The sequence below is a fragment of the Rhynchophorus ferrugineus genome, unplaced genomic scaffold (genome assembly GCF_030347505.1).
Source record: "Rhynchophorus ferrugineus isolate W39M unplaced genomic scaffold, kcgeb_rfMv2 rfM1, whole genome shotgun sequence".
Lineage (NCBI taxonomy): Eukaryota > Metazoa > Arthropoda > Insecta > Coleoptera > Curculionidae > Rhynchophorus > Rhynchophorus ferrugineus.
The window spans coordinates 43,097,654-43,120,342 of NW_027472580.1; the positions used below are offsets into that span (position 1 = coordinate 43,097,654).

At 30.3% G+C, this 22,689-nt stretch overlaps 2 protein-coding genes across 2 annotated transcripts in view; one reads left to right on the forward strand and one right to left on the reverse strand.

Annotated features, from left to right (window-relative positions):
- The window catches only part of MFS3 (Major Facilitator Superfamily Transporter 3), a 24,503-nt gene continuing 1,814 nt past the window's right edge, over positions 1-22,689 (reverse strand). The window contains exons 2-8 of the mRNA XM_076419526.1: positions 16,320-16,361; positions 14,985-15,142; positions 3,915-4,256; positions 2,455-2,664; positions 2,150-2,395; positions 1,684-1,965; positions 1-1,632 (exon numbers count right to left, since the gene is read on the reverse strand). Of these exons, the coding sequence (XP_076275641.1) occupies positions 1,444-1,632; positions 1,684-1,965; positions 2,150-2,395; positions 2,455-2,664; positions 3,915-4,256; positions 14,985-15,142; positions 16,320-16,350 (1,458 nt within the window). The 5' untranslated portion in view covers positions 16,351-16,361 and the 3' untranslated portion in view covers positions 1-1,443. The remainder of the gene's footprint in view (positions 1,633-1,683; positions 1,966-2,149; positions 2,396-2,454; positions 2,665-3,914; positions 4,257-14,984; positions 15,143-16,319; positions 16,362-22,689) is intronic.
- Positions 17,358-22,689, forward strand: part of LOC143206802 (uncharacterized) — a 27,640-nt gene continuing 22,308 nt past the window's right edge. The window contains exon 1 of the transcript XR_013008529.1: positions 17,358-17,481. The gene's annotated coding sequence lies outside the window, so the exon portion shown is untranslated. The remainder of the gene's footprint in view (positions 17,482-22,689) is intronic.

Sequence of the window (22,689 nt, forward strand, 5' to 3'; positions counted from 1 at the left end):
TGACAAACACACAATGTATTTCTAAAACACTGATGTTATTTATTAGTAGTTTCAATATTGGTATGGATTTATATATATTATTATTATTACATCTTAAAATATGGTGATTTGATTTGTTATGTACACAGATTATGGAGCTTTATTACAGTATTAAGTATGTATATTATAAATCTTCAAATAATAGAATAGATGATACAGGTTTCTCATAGGTGGTTCTTTATATACTTCTCTGGATGTGGGATTCTATAGTTCTCTATTGTATACACACACAAATATATATATATATATATATATATATATATATATATATATATATATATATATATATATATATATATAATTTTTTTGACATTTACAATAAAATCTATGATGGTTACTTAAAACAGACCATATCATAGAGAGTAAGCAAGCAGTCTTTAATAAATATCTATCTTACCTAATACTAATACTTACCTAAAATCTAATCTAAAAGAAATGAGGTAATTACTATTAATACTTAAAAATACTGAAAACTATCTTATAAATGATTGTAATAGAAATCAAATGCTTACTATTATTATATAAAAAAATGTAGATTTATTAGAAATATTAAAATAAAAGAGATTCAATTGTATATAACATAACTTTAAGGCAGTAGCTATACTTAAAATTAAACCTAAATACCGAATTTAAATATCTATATTGAGGAAATAGAAAAAATATATTTTCTTTTATCTAATTTGTTAAAGAAAAGACATTTCCTTGAACATTTCTATTCTAATACAAATAGCATCAAGCTTTCCCTGATCAGTTCTTTCAATACACGCCAAAAAGTATCATTCTTGCCAAAGTTATTTTTTAAAGACTATATGATATATAATACCAAATAGCAACTAAGGAGAGAAATAAACTTATTTCCAATATGTCATTGTAATTATAATAACAACACAATAATCTATAACTTGAGCCATGAGTTATTATTAATGTTGCTCAGTACATTAGGTGAAACATCGAGTATGAACTGCTCTATATTGTTAAGATATATTTGAAACAATTAATTTGAAGTGCAAATTATATTTTTATATCTTATTTAATTTGAATATGTGAGAAAGGGCATTGAGTGATTCAAAACGATAAAAAGTAGAAATATATTTATGTCTAACTTTATAATTTGATTTAATTCATGCCAGTGCAGATTTATTTTAAAAGTACTTTAATGACACAGTTTCTTGTAATACCCGTGACACCGATAGGAATAGTTCTATTTTTAAACAAGATATTAAAGTTTAGTTGCTATAAGATACATCCAAAAGCTGAATGGGTGTGATTAAATGGTGTTCTCTATTATTTCATTCTATTACTTCTTTGTTCTCTCTTACAATATCGCTTATATTTAGATGAATGGGCACAACGAAAACGGATTACATAAACTATGTAATATAATTGCATTATCAGAGGAAAATTTTACACCTTATCCGTATTATTAGCTTGTGCATTTATTGGTTTAAGTGGTTGTGATTCGCTAGGTTCTGATTGGCCAGATTTGTTCCAACTCTGTTCGTCTCCCGACCCACAAGTCATATAAACCGCAATTTCTATGATGTATAACGCCACAGTAACCCAGAAAATTATCCTCCAAGATGCGATAGAATCCTATAAATTAAAAGATTGAAAAACCGAATTCAAAGTTCGCAGTTTACTTACGTCTCTCTTAGTTAATTCGCTGACAAATATTGGTACTACAATACCAGGAATAGTGGCAACGGTATTGGTTATTGCCATCAATGTACCGGCAAAGTTCGGTGCAATGTCGATGTGATTTGACAGAAATCCACAGAACATACCACCGATTGCAGTGATTGCAATTGTCATTAGAGCAACTGCGGCACCACGGCTTTCAATATAACATAAAGCAATGAAACATATAAGAGGGATAACACTGGCACAGCCTGTGGCTAATTTTCTAGCCAGAGTAGTGTTGATTTTCTAAAAAAGCAAAAATATTAATAATATATGTTTTAAAAATTATTACTATATATAATAAATTGTTTTATAATTAAGTTTATATATATATATATATATATATATATATATATATATATATATTATTCACTAGCTCTAATATATATAATATGTCTAATCGAATTTGTTGAACTCGGTGGATACTTACGTTTTTAGCTCTGAGTGTGTCCAACAATTTGCTTAGAATCATTGAGAACAACCACATACAGAAGAACGGCAAAGCAGTGAGAACGGCGTTTTCAGAAATCTTGAATTGTAACACGCTCTTCATGTACAAAGGCAGCTCGATAAGTACCATGTACCATCCCCAGTTGGAACAGGTATGGGCAATAAGGATAGCCAAGAATGCTGGTGACGTGAATGCGGCCTTCCAAGGCATTTGCGGTTGTTTTTCCTAATGACAAAATAATTAATTTTTTGAATGTCCAATAAACGTATTCCTATATTAATTACCTCATGTTTGCCAGCATCACCAGACTCTTGATTCAAAGATTTCATTATGTATTCTCTTTCTTCGAGACTGATAAATCTCTGGGAAGCTGGACTATCAGCAATAAGGATGCCCCATAAGACCAGCCAAATAGCGCTAACGGCTCCTTCGATATAAAATACGTATTGCCAACCCATCTTTCCAGCAATGATTCCAGAAACCAATATGAAAATCTGAAATTATGAATATGACCGAATGTAGTAATAATTATAGCTTATTAATATAATAAAATTAATTATAATATGAAAACGAAAATTAATGTAAAGAACTAAATTGTCTAATAATTTCTGTCGTCTGAATAAAAATGATTGGTTTAACTGTATTGGCAGCAGAGAAGCATATATATATATATATATATATATATATATATATATATATATATATATATATATATATATATATATATATATATATATATAGGAAATAGGAAAAAACAAATAGTTAAGCTGCGAAATTTTCAAAGTACTCGCCACGATGATCGATACACGTTTGCATATGCTTAAACCAATTTTCAAAGCATTTATTCCATTCCGAATGAGATATCTTCAAAACATAATTTCTGAGCGCTTCAATAGCTTCTTCGGGCGATGAAAATCGTTGACCCAGTTTATTTTTCATGGATGGGAACAAAAAGAAGTCATTGGGTGCCAAATCAGGGCTGTACGACGGATGATCAATTCGATGTTTTGAGTGCTCAAATAGTTTCTTGTTTGAGCCGATGTGTGAGAGCTCGCATTGTCATGATGAAGAACAATCCGGCGTCTCTTTGCTTTCTTTATTTCACCGAATACTTCTGGCAAACAAATGGTTGTGTACCAATTAGAATTTTCTGTTCTACGATCCTCTAGAGGCACTATTGCAATATAACCAGTTTTCCCGAATAAACAGGCCACCATTTTCTTTGAAGTGCTTCGTGCGTGAACAACTTTTGTTGGATTTGGTTCATCTTGGAACACTCATACAGTCTTTCTTACTTTCCGGCTCATACGAATATATAGATGATTCGTCACCTGTCACGATATTATAAACGTTTTTCAAAGCACCGCGATTAAATTTTTTAAGCATTTCTTTGCACCAATCGATACGAGTCTTTTTTTGAGCGATTGTCAAATTGTGTGGAATCCAACGCGAACATAACTTTCGCACAGCTAAGTGTTCATGTAAAATCACAATCTTGCTTAATCATTTCCCACACAGCATGGATGTTTTCTGGCACAGCCGATTTTGGACGACCTTCATGAAACTCGTCGGACAGCGAACTACGACCACGATTGACTAAACTAAACCAGCGATACACCGTGGTTGTTGATGGAGCTTCATCGCCAAAAGACAAATTAAGTTGATTGATGCACTCTTGTTGTGATATAAGATACTGTTAACAAAATCAATCCTTATATTAAATGAAACAGAAAAATATACTTACCACAGTACCCAAAGCAGTTCCAGCATAAACTATGCTGCTCATAACACTTCTTTCGTTTGGCGGGGCCCAGTGTGCTAACATTACGTGCATTCCAGGGAAGCTCACACCACCACCTATACCTTGCGCGATTCTCATTACGAACAAGGCACCATAATGTAATTCAGACATTACGGGTGATAAGATAGCACAAACGATGTTGATGGCAACTGCAAAGAACATCACCCATTTGGCACTAACTAATTCAGCTACACGACCGCCAGGCAATTCGGCAACCAAGTATCCCCAGAAGTAGGAGCTGAGCAATAGACCTTGGACAAGCTTCGACCAAATAAAAGGGCCATCCTATAAATATGTAATATATTAGTACGTACAAATAAAACATATACTATTTTTTAAGTTTAAATTTAGCCATCATTACAGTGACTTATGTTATTTACTAATGTTGAATGTGATATGCCTCCAATAAGGAAAAAAGCTGAAATCCCCCTGAAATTAATGATTAGGATTTAGACTGGAATATTAGTTAATGATTTAATAAATGATAATTAAGGATTAGATAAATATTGGGTTGAGGAAAATGTAATTTCGATTATTCCGAATAGATGGCTTTAAAGTTGCATATCGGCGGTAAAACTTATTCAATGAAACCATACTAGTTGTCTCAAAGTTGAAAGTGCACAGACTATTTTAGATATAATATAAAGGTACAATAAAGGTGTTTGATTAGTCGGTAAAAAGTCATTGCGCTTTGAAAATAATTCCAGAAAGTCAAACTCGTCATATTTTGATTTGTTATTGTTTAGAGCTTAAGTGGATGCCAAAAGAATCACTTGGTTCAGTTTTTGCACCAGAAATCCGTATAGTGACAGAATCATGATTATGCCAGTAAACTGGTAAAAGATCATCGACCAAAATGCTATCTTTGTAAGCATATATATATACCGATCATATACCGATCCACAAACTTGTAACTACCACCTGCGAAACTTCTATAGCTCATTTCATTCGAACATTCACTGGATCCCAGCTTGCTTCATAATTAATTTCAGTTGAGTATTTCTGTAGGTAACATCGCAAGACAACTCGAGAACAGCAGGTCGGATTTAGATTTTCGGCTTTACTTTCAACTATATACACTGGCCCGCACTTTTAACAGCTTTGGAAATTGAACGTGTTTTTTTAAACATTATTAAACTTCTTCAGGCATCTTACGATGGTCCCATTAACTGTGTGTGAGTAGAAAATTCATTAAAAATCCTATAAATAGAGTTGCTTCGAATATGTAAGTGAATTAAGCCCGGAAACAGACAAAGATTACTCGCTATGGAAAGCAACTCGGAGATTTAAAAGACCAATTATTGGAGTAACGCCTTTTAAGAATCAAAATGAACGGGTTCGACGCAACGATGAAAAATCTGAATTATTCGCAGAACATTTAGCTAACGTATTCCAACCAAATGATATAGAATCTACATTAGATATAAATCCTGTTTTTTCAGCCCGATGTAGCTGTAAATCTGATTTCTCCAATGAAAGTTGTCACAGAAATTGACAACCTCAATCCTAGAAAGGCACCTGGACTTGATATTTCACCTGGGTTATTATAAGAGCTGCCATGAAAGGCAATTATCATGTTGACATATATATTCAATGCCTGTTTGAGACTGAACTATGTTCCGGAATGTTAAGGTTGCTCGAATAATTATGTTTAAAAAACCCGACAAACCGACTTTCAAAATTACTTGAGAAACTGTTGTTAAAACGTATTAAACCATTGATAGAAATACCAGATTCTCAGTTTGGATTTCGAAATCACCACTCGACAATCTGCTCTATTTTGCTGATATCCCAACAAATTTTCCGACGACACAGTTATCATGACAAAACTCCAAATTTGTCCATGTTAATTTTGGGTTGCAGCGCATATCACTTGAGAAACAACTGTACTGATTAGTCGGAAGATACAAGTCAGTCAATCATAAAGCTAATTGGGACCTATGGTGTGCAAATATGGTAGTGTATGGGTATGTAATAAGCAAGCCAAAACAAAGTTCTACGATTAATTATCAATGCTTATCGCTACGTAACGCTTAAACGGAAATAGCCAAATGATATCAATGAAATGTTAAACTATATCTAATGAGACTAGAGAAAAATTGATTCTAGACCGTTTTTCAGTATGAGATTAATCTGACAGATATGGGTGTACCACAGAATAAACGTCTTTACTTTCGATTATATAATAACCCACATCTTGACATAATGTTAGAAACGCTTATCACATTAATGAATTTAAATTGCCACTTTGATATATACGTTTTACATTAAGCGCCAGCGTGTTCTTTCAATCCGAACCATTAACATGTGGGCTGTTCAACATCACCAACAAAAGGCCATATAACTAACTAATCACCCAGTAATTTATTTTTCGATATATTCTCATGCTACTTGTACGATAGGGGCCATTAATTTCAGAATGTCTACAAATATGTTTCATTTTAACTCATGACGATTTTCGTCAGCCATCGAAAATGCCTTTGTTTCATTTGGTTGTTAATGAAAATAAACGATTCACATATTTTTAAAAAGTGATAATTTCGCATTATATGATGTCAGGCTTCCTTTTTTTTTTCAATGGATACTAAACTATTATTATACAATTTAAACATTTTGGCAACTACCATGACCAAAATAATAGGTTTAATAAAAGTTTCGTTCATTTGATGGACCTTCAACTGGTTGATATGTTTATCCCACATAATTAGTTTATTCTTTCCTTTAACAGTGTCATTACATCCAAGGACATATTTATTGATGTTATTGGGTGAGAAAAATATAAATTAAAGAGTGCGAACCAATGTGATTTTATGCGAACTATGCCGTGTATACTTAGGGTGTCTTAAGGGTGAATTTTTCTTAAAACACTAAAATTCTATTCCCACTAGCTTAATATATTTTGTTAATTAACAAAGTTTATATATGAAACTAGCGAGTTCATAGATATAAATGAAATTAAATATTGCTAAATATAAACCTGATGGAAGAATTGCACAACATTGCTGAATCGTCACCTACATCTGACGTAAATATTTCTTGGACATGGTACCGATCACGTATATATATTGCATTTTCGAAGTGAAATTCAACAAATTATTGTTCGAAAACTGTTAAATTGTTATTTTTCAATTTAGTTACCATGATTTTTCCTTTTTCTTAAAAGATATAGAGTATATTATGATGGTTTATTAAGAAAGAAAAGCTGTTTATTTTTACGTGAGGTGCGAAAAATACCGTATGTTGACCCCGAAATTGATAAACAATGTTGCGAAATTTTCGCTTTAATATCACCTTTACAATTTCAATACTCAGAAACGATACATTTTGACCATGTTCGGATTTTCAGTAAGATTTGTTTGTTGCAGTGCTAATTTATTGCTACTTCTTGTTTTATATCGAATTAATTATAGGGAGAAAAAAACTAATATCTGTATACTAGCTTGGGTTTATTAACAAACATTTAACAATTGACCAGGTGAGCAGAATAACAGAAGCAATTAAAAAATCCCAGCTATATTCTTAGATGTAACACAAGCCTTCGATAGAGTATGGCATGACAGCCTTGTTTATAAGTTACAGAAAATGTTAACGAAACTACATTGAACTATTAAAATATTAGATAACAGCCACGATATTTAGAGTCAAACAAGACGATGTCTACTCTACAAAAAAAGTAACTAAGACAGGTGTACCACAAGGAAGTGTAATGGGGCTAATTCTTTACCTACTCTACACTTGTGATTTACCACAAATGGAAAATATCACGATGGCTACATTTGCTGATGACACTGCGATTCTTACTGTCGGAGATAATAGCGAAGAAGCTGCACGAAAATTACAGCAGGCAAATGACAATATAAATAATTAGACCCAAACCTGGAAAATAAAAATTAATGAAAGTGAATGTGTGCATGTGCAGTTCACGTATAATCGGACCGCACAAGCACCAATAATAATAAATAAAACCATCATTCCATATAGCAACAATGTTAAGAATCTCGGATTGAATGTAAAATTCCGCTGGAAGGAACATACAAAAATTAAAAGGAAAGAACAGGAGTTAAAATATGGGTTAAATGGAAGACAATCACAATTATGAGTTTATAATAATCCTAGATATTCATAGATACTCATAAATATAAATATATATATACCTAGATTTAAGTTATTGTAAAGACAAATTGTTGGTTAATCGGTAACGGTTAGTAACAATACAATAAACAAATTTCAATAAATATATCGAATTAAAGAAAATAATAACTTCAAATCGAAGTCTTTTAACACAATATGATATTATACAGAGTGAATGACAATATATAAATATAAAACGCCAAAACCGACATGTTTCAATGACTGTAACCAATTAAAACATATACGTCCAGGAAAATTAAGTAATTAGGCGTGTTAATAGTGCTACCTACAACTATTAAAACGGTACTTAATAACATTTCAGATCATTTGAGAGTGCGAGTTCTTGATAACAGCTGATGAAAAAACTCCAAGAACGGAAAGACAATGCTCGCAGATAGCAAATGGGCCAATTGATCTAAAAATAGGAATCGTGCGAAACGTCGCGGTTTTCAATTGGATGACGTCGCGCGTAGAGTCTAATTCACAAAGCACCCGAAAACACGCACATACGGCTCATAAAAGAAATTGCTCTATTTTCGGTACCATCCGTTTTCGTAGCAACAGCAATTGACCGAGATTGTATAATCCGCTCGATAAACGAACTAAATCAACCCCAATTTGTTTTGGTGCGCATCTAAAATTAGCTAATAAAATAGCAATAAAACGCGTCGACCAGTGGCGCTCTTTTTTCGCGGCCGCCAACGGCTTTGAGGTCAATCTCTGGGATCGAAGGAATGTTACGCTGGCGTTTAACCTCAATTATGCTCGTGTTTTATTGCTTTACTATATTCGTGGATTTTGCATCGTGAGACGAAATATTGTTATTGGAAATCTATATAATATTAACCGGCTCAGCGAACATTTTGCCATAGAGTATATATAGAGGCTTTACTTAAATAGGCAAAACCAACTAATGCTGGCTCTGAGACCACTTTTTGTATTGATTGTTTTGAATTTCCCTAGAATTTGATTGGCTAATTTCTATAACCCGATTGTTTGTTTCTATAATTTATTCATAACGCCATTTTTGTGACACTAAGTACGATCAGCATTTTTGTGCCTTAATTATAATCACTATTACTTGGTTACAACATATCTTCGTACTCAAAAGTGCTGCGTATCCAGTGTATGCGCGAAAATAAAAAAACTAGACGTGCTTTTCATTGGAAGAAACAGCCCAAGTTAGCTGGATTAAGACTGTGTGTGAATACATTAAAATAAAATAAAATAATACAATCTGTAAACCAATATGATGAGCTTGATATTATAGACAAGAGATCTATCTCATGATTGTTTTATTATATTATTAATAGATCCTTAAGCTATCTTTTAACTCCTCGATTTTACCATAATAAGAACACAGCAGTAATTTTGATATGTCATACATTTTAATTTTTTGTTTCTATTCTTTAAAGTCTTGCTTTTTGGTATGTTTTCTCCATTTTGTCGTATATCATACAATTTAACGTTTTTAATTATCCGCTTCACAATTTTCAGAATAACATTGTAAAAATAATTATAACTTGTCTCAATACATTTTTGTGCTGAACAAGTAAGTAAAATATTAACAGACACAGACTTTCATCTGTGCTGCTCGGCTTTCAGTGTGAAGAAACAAAAAGGAAACTTTAATACATCTTATTTAATGTTTATAATTATTGATACTTTATAATATTTGTACTTATATAGAATTTTAATAAATTGTTTTGAGAAATTATATTTGGGTTTTATTTCGAATTTAATTAAAAAGGTATTTATTGGGAAAAATCGGTACAATACATATTAATCAAAATATGCCTCCATCATTTTCTCCATATCTTCTATACACAGCAGATCTACCTACAAAAAAATAACTACTGTGGCAACATACGCAGACGACACGGCAGTCTTAGCCTCTCATGATGATCCAGCCTCAATCAATCTACAAACACACCTAAATCAAATACAAATGTGGTTAAAAAGATGACGTATAAAAGCCAAAGAAACAAAATCCAGTCATATAACTTTTACGCTGCGTAGAAAAACATGTCCACCAGTACTATATCAATAATTGTCAATTCCCCCAAGCAGAGGATGCTAAATATCTTAGTATGCACCTAGATCGATGCCTAACTTGGAAGAAGCACATACTCGCCAAACGGAAACAACTTAAATTCTACCAAATGTATAGGCTTATCGTGCGCAAATGCAAGTTATCATCAGATAAGAGGATATTATTGTATAAATCTATATTCAAGCATATTTGGTCATATAGAATCCAACTATGGGGAACCGCTAGCAAGTCTAATATATCCATCATACAAGGGTTTTAGAATGCGTGCCATTGTCGATTCTCCGTATTATGTTTCAAATGAAGTAATACAACGCGATATTCCTGTAGAACCAATAACGAGTGTAATTCAACGTGTTTGTGTGAAGTACTTCGAAATAGTATCAATTCATCCCAGTGTACTCGTTAATCAGCTAAATATGCGAAGTGACAATGACAGTGAAGTGCGTAGGTTAAAACGTGTAACACCAACCGATATGATTAATGGATATATATAGACTTTAAAATAAACTTTAAAATAAGACTAATTAATTAAAATAGTATTTTGTACAGGAGATCACTTAATGAAGTGATTTTCTACATGCCATATATATATATATAATATAAGCATAACAAATACTTATTGCCTTCTGGACAGATTATGGAACTACAAAGAGTAATAAAAAAAAATTCTCCAACTTTTACCGCATACAAAACCGCGTCGAAAGAACGATATTGGCTTGGCAGCGATCCAATCATCGATTTATTTTTGCATTTCTTGCACATTTCGAAACCGTGTGATCGATCTGAACAAATAGTGATCAAAAGGCGCTATATCAGATAAGTACGCTGGGTATGGCACAACTACCTATTTGAATTGCAACATTTTATCCTTGACAACTCCTCAAACGTATGGCCGAACGTTGTCATGCAAGAGGATGACTTTGCGTCTATAATACGTTGTAGTAGTCGTAATTATCAATTTGTAATACACTACATCTTGCTGATCCCATCATATGCACAGCAAAAATTTATGAAAGAGGAAATTATTTTTGTTACTTTTTACTGACAGTTATAATACGCCAAAAAAATCTTCTTTTTGCCAAGCAATGAAACAGAGATATTGAAACAATTCAAAATAGCAGTTTTAAACAATTAGTATTCGTAAAAAGAGGGCTACCTCTTTTTGGATCTTTTAGTAAAACAATTTATATAAACTTCTGGAAAAAGATAATTCATCAATTGCTAAGCCTGAAACCTCTTTCAGAGTTTTGCAGTTCATTCGCGATTAGCTTCTCTAGACACTAAATAACTGAATTTTAAATGGAAAGCTGCAATTTTATGTAGAGAAATGTCAAAACCATTAAATTTAAATATTTAAGTTAGGTTGATTAAAAGCTCTTTACATTTATACTTTTCATTTTTACTAAGAGATATGATCGATTAAAAAGCAGTCAAAAATGAAGTATATTTCCACTCTATATGCATTTTCCAAAATTTGTTAGTGATAGAGAATTCTTTGATTATAAAATAGCAAAATATATGTATGGTTTAACATATTTCCAGAAATTATTGAATCAAGCTTTTCCAATACAATTATTTTGTAGTTTCACTCCTATGTGGTTGACCCTTAACCCTAGTTGCGCTATCCGTACAGAAGATAATTTTAATATATAATGAATTAATCCAACTGTCATTAGCAAATCTAAGATTAATTGTACCAAGACATTAATTGTACATTTCGTAATTAAACTATTAGAATTAGGAAATATCTATGCTTTGAAAAACACCCTAGTTTGTAGATTCTTGGCACGAACATCTCAGTTCAGATTAGAGTACCAAATGCGAATTGAAGTCACTGTGAACTAACACATTCTACTGGAATAGAAGCAGAAGCTTGTAATTCAGAGTGTACGGCTACCAAAAAGACTATTGACGTAGACTATTGAAATTTTAGAAACACCAAAACTTGTGATACCATTTCATACAGGTTATACCACGGAAGCTTGAGTAGAAACAGTGCAATTCAGATTTAGATCATCAAGGGCGGACAACTGGCGGGTGATACTCATAAATAATTTTACAATCGCTGACCATGTACATATTACTGGTCGTTTCTTCAAGAGGAAGATGTTATAAAGCGCAACTAATATGGCTTTGGTTGTTCGAAAAAAAAAGGTGCGTTTATGACTGATTGTGAGATGTGATGAGTAACACGCTTACATTAGAAGGGTTTCATTTATATTAGAACGTGATTAGGTTGGCAGTGTTGTCTGTACGGTTATCCTAACAAGACGCCTCTTATTTCGCATAAGATAATACAATTTTTAAGTAAAATCCAAGTCTTTAATAAAACCCTACACGTTTGATTATATATATATATATATATATATATATATATATATATATATATTTATATATATATATATAACAACAACATAAAGATATATATGTATGTTACAGTAAGGATTTTTCTGTTGGGTACCTGTTCAACACCCGAGGCATTTTTCTAAGTATGATCGGTGGATCTAGTGTTATTTGTATTTCTAGTTGGAAGCAAAACCGGTTTAATTACCCACGAGAAAATGCTGCAGTCGTAGGCCGATGGTGCGTGTATTGAATATTTTAAGGCAAGTATCAAAAAATAAGCTTGGGTAAACAACGACGTAATATAAAAAACAGAAAAAGGGGACGAGCTCGACTTCAAAATGTTAATTATCTGTAATTCTTGACTATATCGATTTTTAAAAATTCCCGAGTGAGTTAATAATTTTAAATTAATTAAACTTTAAGAGAAAGCGCGTTCTTCCGCTATGACCCGTCCAAAAAATTCGATTTATGTTCAAGTATCATATTAACATCATCTTAATGATTTTTTTCCGTGTCTTTTTTATGTTTAATTTCAGATTCAGGATCTTTTAATAATTCTTTATTTTGAATAGAATATTTATTGTGAAAAATATCATTTTGTAAAACTTCTTGCATTTTTCGCCAACATATATAACTATACCATAGGGAAGTTTTTAAAGATATACCTTTATCTAGTATTGATTATATTGTAATGATCTAATAATATTCAAAAGACTAGCGATGCATCCTACGAAATGTAGAGTAATTTGTGATTACTCATTTTTGTTGGCTAAATCAATGATTCTTCAAAACTAATCCATGATTTGTATTTATATTGTAGATCAATTTTTCATCACCAGTTATAATACGCCATCGTTCTTTTCAGTCAATTCATGTTCGTTGATTCAAAAACTCAGTTTATATTACAACATAAATCAATTTTTTTAAATGATACTAAGTTCCTGTAATGCTATTTGATTTTATACCATTGAGACTGTACTTGAGAACTGATGTAGAAGCATCATAAGCTTCCGTAATAGTTTGCCAGGCCTTGGCAACAGGGTTCCTTCCAATCCGACAAAAAATTTTTACTTTATTTTACATTGCAGACTATTGTCAAACTTCATAAAATTATAATTACAGTTCATAAATTGCACTAATTAATTATTAAATAACATTATTAATTAAGCGTTGCTTCATGATAATAAATGGTGCTACCGGTATAGGTACCGGTGTATCGTAAATGTAATCAATGTAGATTTTATTTAGGAATATTTTACCTCCAAGAGACTAGGAAGTAATTCAAAAGATTTTCGATATTTCCCCCTAAATCTTTAAAATTACGTATTGTATTTAACCAATTGTATTTAATTTATAGACATCCGGTATTATGCAGTCTAGGTTACTAAAAATATTGAAAAATATCGGCTAAAAAAATATCGATATATCGGACAAAAAAATATCGATATTTTTCTGCATAGAAGACATCCGGTAATATCCAGCCTAGGTTAGTAAAAATGTTGAAAAATATCGGCTAAAAAAATATCATATAAAATATGGACAATTAAAAACATACATTTACAACCATGACGCCAGCAGGATTCGAAAACATAACCATCGCAACAGTATAAAGACTGTCCTGTCGCCTTGACAACTGCGCCGACCAAGCCGGCTATTATTTAACTTTTTTTTGTAAATATGTATTGAATGTCAAATAATTTTGTTGACCTTTTAAATACCTTTATTCACTCTCACGAATATGTCTACCAAAATGTATGAATTTAGTAGAATCTAAATACCGTCTGATAAGTATAAACCCTAAAATCTGCCGAAATCATTATATCTTTACTAGACCCATAAGCACTACTAATGGAGCTTCTGGTAATATTTTTTCTTAATCAGATACCCGCCTTTGATATTCAATATTTATTTTTTAAGAGTAATGTTGATTAAATGATTGAAATGATATTAAATAATTATTAAATCTTAAAACTCTTAGATCAAGGGTGACTATAATAATAGGACAATACCTTAATATCTAGCACTAGATTTCCAGAAAATACCATAAAATTAATTACTATATATATATATATATATATATATATACCTGCATTATAAAAACATATCTATATAGGGGCCCAATGGGGCCAATGTTTTGCGTACAGTAAAGAAGCAAAATGTTTTCTTAGTGCGTTAGAAAAGTATTATTCGACAACATTCTATACAAAAGAACTACAGTTTCTCATAATATATATAATTCAAATTTATTGTTAATAACCACTCTTAAACAACATATTAATATGAAAAGAGAAGAAAACTCATTTAATGATCTAAAATATATATTGAGTTTGGTATTTTATTATGTCTTTAGCGTACAACCCATAATTGGTATTATATATGCTACTATATATATACCATATATTGGTAATTAACTCTAGTGGTTTATTTATTTAGAATTAATTTAAATATAAATAAGCGCAAAAAAATGGAGAATCATTTCTTACCTCTTGAACTCCGCCATCACCATGTTCACCGCCACCACCAACGGCCGTATGATTTACCATACTAACAATGGCCACATGGAAATTTACTTTCAAGCCATAAACGATGCCTAGACCTACTGATCCCAAAACAGCCAAGACGTATCTGGACGATATTTTTCCTACAGAAAATAAATAATCAATATTCTTGTTCCTAATTAAATTTCTATATAAATACGAATGTCATATTCGTTTTCAAGATTATTTTGAAATAATTTTGTATATGATAAATAATTCGAAATCATATAGTGCACATATCTACGGATGATAATTGTAAACATTTCCTTTATTTATGATATGACAATCAACGATGAACGAATGAATGAACGAAGGATATCATAATTTATATCAGCTTTATAAATGATATTTCATGATTCTTTGATAATAAAAATACAAATTAATATTTTAGTATTGCCTCTAATTATATATATTTAAATTTAAGAAATATATCATTTAATTATTTTTTATATATTACCACATACTTTTAGTCATTTTAGGATATTCAACAAGCCATTAGGTAATAAAATAACAAATTCTTCTATTGGAAAAATGTCATACACCACATTTAAAATGAAATTATAAATATAGCTGTCAACGTCAAACAGCTAAATATGTTGAATTGTGACTTTTTCTATTATATAGATGTAATAACTTTGCGGGGATTATTTGATTAAATTAATTACAGCGTTATAAAGCTCAAAATGTATTATATGATTTGTTTTTCTGGATTCACATATAAAAAATCGTATTGATTTCAATATTTGACTTTTGATAATAATCACATCTAGGTTAGGTTGTATTAAGCCGTAATTTAGGCTCTATTTAAATTTAACTTATAATAATCATTACCTAACATAATTTGTATACATTTATCACATAAACAATGTTTTTATTTACCGTTTGGGCTGTATTATGCATATTTAAATATTCATTATTTAAATGTTATCATGTACCACATTTTTACGAAAAAAAATAGTATTTTATTTCTCTAGAATTCTTATAAAATGTCAATAGCATTTCACACAATAATCTGTAAAGCGTCATAATAATATAATTATGGTCCGCCCACATACATTTTGGTTGAAATATGTTATTATCGTGATTTCTGTCGTAAAATACGTTCCAAATAAAGTGGAACAATCCAATAAAAATCTAAACTTAGATTAAAAATATGTGGGACCCAGTTCGCATAATTGTTTTAAAAATAGGTTCAAATCCGAAAAAACATGTGCAAATATAGAACAACGATTATTTTTAATGCGTTTCCAGGGTATCTTCGGCAGAAAATAAATCACTTACCTAGTCCACCATTTGCCTCGACTTCTTTCATAGTGCTATTTCCTGTAACAAATTAGTTGTTTATTATTACAATTCCATAATTACTTACTACAATTGCTTAGCTACATATTTTAAATCTTGTATTCATAGCCTACTTTTATATATTATTGTCGTTCAAAAATACAATGTGGTACATCATTATTTGGTAGAACAATGCAGTAACATTTAATTAAATAAATAATATACACAATTTAATTGTAAGAAGAAAGCGTATTACTTCTTTTTATAAATAAAATATATCAGTTTTGAATATAAAAATCTCTCTAAAAATATGAATGAAATTATTATGCAAACTTTAATTTTTTAGCAAAATAATAAAGTTGTTACCTAAAAAAACAAATAATATCTAAAAATATATATTGCAGTTGATTTATATTTGTATAGAATGACGTATGAACACTCATGCATTTTAACAACCTTGCTATTGATTGTTAATTATTTTCTAATTAATTTGCACAACGTTGTGTCCTAATATATATAAGGAAACAAGTACATCATAAATAAACTCAATTAGCAGAATAGCTTCCTACCTGTCATTAATTTAAAACAATATAATTATACATGTGTTAAATAAATAAATAGAATTCTGGAATATTTTGTTTGATTTCAAATCGAAAGATGTCGCTGCTCATTTTCATACTATATTGATGTCGAAGCATTCTCAACTGATTTTTATTAATTGAGTAAAGCTATAATACATGTAAATTAGCCAATAAGAAATATATCTAATATATTCGAACTCAACATACGCATCCTACTTTCATTTATTCCGTTAGATGACATAGTTGGTATCTTGATGCACCAGTATGACAAATGAGTTATTCGATACAGATAAAAGATTGCGCCAGCATGCCGTGATTAGATGACCATGAAAGATGTGATTATTTAATGCATATATAAAAATAACTGAGGATTTTAATTAAAAAAAAATATTTCGTTTGAAAATATAAAAGATTGATTGGATATATAGTTTACTATTAATATTATTAGGGCATATTTTTAAATTAGTTTAATGTTTGTTTTTTATTATTCAGAATTATTATTTCCCAATGATACTTAGCTTAATGTAATTAGTGATGTTTTAGCGTTAGGACAAAGAAATAGAAGAGGAACCTTCCACGTGGTGAGTAATGTGAAAATTACAATTTTATCATTGGCAAGCTTGATAGATGTAGCTACATTATTTACTCATGGACTGATAAATAACGTTGTTTATAACAAAATACTGTATAAACAAATATCTTCCTCTCAATGATCTTCCTTTAAAAAGATGCGTTGTTCAGATTTGATACGTAATATGTATCTAACAAGTTATAAATATTAATAAAACGATATATAATCTAACACAAGATATTTATTTTTGAATTTCTCAAATAGTATGTTTAAACAGACATATCCAATTTTTACCCAACAAATAAAATATTTTATTTAGGAATTAATACATCAACCCAAAAAAAGTATTTAATCTAAGCTGCAAAATAATAAGTGTTGTAATCGAAAACAAAAGTTTCAAATAAAACAGTGACAAAAACAAACACAAACAATTAATAATGTTAACTAAAAATATTTTGAAGTGATTAAAACTGATTATATTAAATATAAAGATATATTAGCAATTTGAATATAAATGGTTTCTTTATACTCTAAAATTACTTTTTTATAATCAGATTTACTATATATGCTGCAATAAAATAACGAAATTTATTTGCATTTAATATATCCTTTGGTTACAGTTACACAAAATGCGTTGTACATGTTTATTATCCAAGAAATATGTTATAAGGTGAACGACCAAAAATATTGTCGCTTGTTAGCGCTACTTCAAAAAATATTCTGTGTTTAAAATAAATCATCTTTAAAAACGTTCATTATAAATTAATTAAAAAACTATGGGACACATTTTAGATCAGAAATATTGTTTTCAGTTTCTTATTTTACACTCACTTAACATTAATCAATGGAATATTTCGGTTTTATGTTTTGATTGCTTCTGGATAAAACTTGTATGTTAGGTCAAGCAAACTGACCCAATAATAAAAAATGTAGTCGTGTTGGAACAACCTTTTATTATATATAATTGTTGTTAAAATGGAGAGTTGTTAAAACACAATAAAATATTAATGGTAGTGAAGATTTATTTGTTATTTTCGTTCCATGCGTGACAGATTAGATAGATGCAAATTGATTTAAAGTGTTTATTATTGATGTTTTTTCCACCTTTTAATTTTTAATAGATCAGCTGGTGATTGAACTTGTTACTGGTAAGAATGAAAAGTGCTTTAAATTTATTATGAAATAATATAAAATATAGTCTATCCAATAAAACTGCCAACGCATGTCATCAAAATTTAAAACGTCAGTACGTAGCGGCAATGTTCAACATAGAATTTTTGTTTACGTTTGGCGGTTTGTAACCTATAATTATTATCATTAATGTTTTGAAGATTTTTTTAGACATTTAACAATAGACTTGACCAGTACCGATACAAGTCGAATTTTATAGACCGATTCGGTTATATATTCCGACGCATCAGATACCGTTCTGTCTCTTTTTAGCTACGTTAGAAGAAGAAAAAATCCGCTGAGTATTTAAAATGATTTTACATTTTTACAAACTGCATTTTGACAAAAAAGTGGTATACATAAATACGAGAATACAGAAAGACACTTGATATTCATACAAATAAATAAACGTGCTTGATTTGATATTATGTGTTAATTTGAATTAGAAAGATAAGTGCCACTTATACAACGTGGTATTTGTAGAAACAAAGCGCCAGTCTTTTTGTAATACTTTAGAGTCTCCTTTCTGCCAACTAGGGGTTTATCTGGACTGGATCTACTGCTTAACGTGTGCTCCAAACCACGGCCCTCGGTATTAAGCCTACCGATTGGCGAGTGACTTAGAGATTAGGATATTTTGAACCAGAAGACATTTTTAACAATTAAAATTATAAACAATTACAAATATTAATTTACGACCATGCTCTAGCAGGATTCGAACCTGGCGACTATCGCAACAGTAAGAGGACCCTCCTACCGCCTTGACCACTGCGCCAAACAAACCGGCACGCTTTTTTTTAAATTTCGAAATTCCAAGAGATTTAAATTGAGAAAAACCCTCGAAGCTCGATTTGGCTGCTTATAATAATTATTAAAATAGTTTCAAATATTCATAATAGTAGTTTAAAATGACGCAAGTTAAGGTCTCGTAGAGGGATAATCTCCTAAAGAATATAAAAAATTCAGGCTTTATAGCATAATAGTTTTCGCTTTGACAATTCGCACTACTAACTGTCAGCCACCGATTTTTCATAATATAGTCCTTCCCATAAAAAAATAACCAATGCACGTCATCAAAATGTATAATGTCCGTTGTCGCAACAAATTTAAGTTTTCGTTTATTTTGACTCATCTAATGCATATTTATTGAAAGACTAGAAAGAAAGAAGTTAAATAAACAGCTAAAATAGTTTGGAAATTAGACTTATTTTATTATATTTACATTGACATATGACAACGATGTCTACCGGTACCAACACAAATCGATTTTTATAGACCGATTTGGTTATATGTTCGGACATATCGCTTTCATTCTCTCCCTTTTTAAATGGAGTAATGCTAATTAGTAAAATAAGAAAGAAAAATGCTATCGATTTAAATTTGTGTTGTATTGATTTTGGATTGGACGCTTATGTTAATAGGAATTGTATAAATATATAAAAGCAAATTTAAATTGTGTAAATCGGATGGAATGAAGTGTGTGAGAGGACGAACTGACGGAAAGTTCGTTTCTAAATATACAAAATCAATTTTGAAATATGTTAGTGGCAACATTATGACTTGAAATGCTCTTCTGGTTATGTAGGGAGGCCTAATGTAAAAATTTAAAGAACTATGGATTCTTTAACGTGTTTAGTGTCGGTAACAATTTATTAAATATCGGTGGATGGTATATGGTAAATACTGTGGCCACCAGCACCAGCTAACATTTTTAAAGTGTTTAAATCAAATGTGTGATCTATATAATCAAATGAAACATTTAGTTAAACAAAACAGTTAATGTGTTATTAGTAATGTATGACGTATTGTTACAAGATTAATGGATTTTTAAAAACTATACACGTATGTTGATCTGCAAGGTAATTTTTCTATAAAAATAATAATACACATTTAAATTATAATATTACAAAATGTGTCCTTTTTTGACCGATTCAACATACAGGAAAAACATATTATAGTACTCTCTAAACTAGCAGTCAATTGTCCCGAACAAGGGCAATCAAAAAGTAGTTTTAAAACGACTTTTCTTTTCTAACAGGTAACACATAGACCACGGTTTCATGGGGTTAATGACCAAAACATTTTGGGAAGCGCTATACTGACTAGCTTAAAAAAACTATTTTAATTTTTGGGTGATGGTTTTTTATATTATGTTCGTTGATAATCCGAAAATACCTGCATTTATTTCTATTTATAGACCGCATATTCAGTAAAAGGAACATCCAATATATACTGAGTAGGTTATTTATTATCATAATTTATTTGAATTGAAATCACTTTTGTTAGTTTTTAAGCAGAAACAGTAGTTTTTACAATGATGGAATGTTATTAACTCCATCCAATAATTTACAAAACTAAACAAAACCGTTTCTTGACGAGAGAGTTCATAAAAACGATTTAATACCAAAAATTTAAAATTTCTTTAATAATTTAATATAATTAACATTCTTTGAATATAAAATAATTCTTAAGACAATATTATTCACAGTTTGTGTTAAAAATAATGCAGGCAACGTAGCTTATATTAAAAAATAAAACCACACTAACGCGTACAACTTCCAGTTTTCCGAGAATACTATATTTACGATTATGGTTCATTTATTAATCGTTTTATTGGCGAAACCAAAATCATATCTCTCATATAATTTAATGCCAGCATAGTAGAAGAGAACCACAGGATTCGGAGTATTTCGATTAGATATTGTTGAATAGCCCAAGCATAAAAATACAAACATACTGAAACATTATTACAAATCAACCGAAACTTACATTACAGGAATATATTAAATTCGGATATCTAGGTCGATACATTTGATAAGGAGAGAGGAATTCGTTTTTATGTGTATTTATAATGTGGTCTAATACTTTTTAGAATCCTTTCCTTCGAACAGGTAGTCGGTGATAAGAGGATAAAGGACATAAAACATACTCTAATCCGTCTAGACGATATAACTTAAACACCTATATAAATACACTGATTATCCCTTCCTTTATCATACACTGTTATGATTCAGGAAAATTACCGGGTTTATATCGTTGATTTGTTTGGTATGGTCTAGATTAACAAAAGTAGAAATAAATACTTCCTTATTTTGTTGAACTTGAACCTAGTTAAATAAGAATAATTTAGAGTAATATTTCAAACAAAGCATTGTCATTAGGAATTTTTTATTTTAAATTATTTTGTAGAAGAACAAACAATATATTTTTCAAACCTGGAAAATTATCGAATTGTGACCCCACCACTCACTAATAAAAAGTTGTAGAATGTTATTATTTTATGTTATGTTATTGTTACCATACGAGCAACGAAAATGTTCTGGATAAACGATTAAAATATGAAGATTTCGAGGGAGAATGTGGCAGCACGTCGTCGAGATACTATAATTGCAATAAAAACCGCCGCTATATTATTATCGTCTCTCTGAAATAATAATATAATTTTTTTATTAAAATATTTTTCCAAAAATGTTCTTCATTATATCTCAGAATAAGAAAATATTACTTAGAATAAGCACTCATGATAACCTTGACACCTTTTTTTGTAAAACTACCCGTTTTAGAGCATCAATAATTTCAACTAGATATATATTAGTCAACTTCTTACCGGTATGATATCGATGTCTTCGATATTTATCCTAATTTACTGTCTATATCAGAATCGAAACAATTAAATAAAATGTAAAATGTCATTTGAAAAAAATAACCAAACCGACTGCGTGGAATCCACTAATTGAATTGCTAAAAAGATATTTGCAAGTCAGACAGGTTTTGGTCGCCCTAATATTAAATAACATGGAATCGCTTCTTGTTTTAAAATTGGATTCTTTTAATTGAATACAAAATACTAAACGTTTATAGGTTTATGTTTGGATTTTTTGTAACTAAATGTTAACAACAGATTCATATACAGACATTTAAATTGAATTTTAAAACAAATAATTTTATGATGATAAATTTATGCTGTAACAATGACACACTATATAAAAAAACAGATTTGTTTGACTTTACAATTATTCTGACAGCTGAACAAAAATGTATGCTGTAT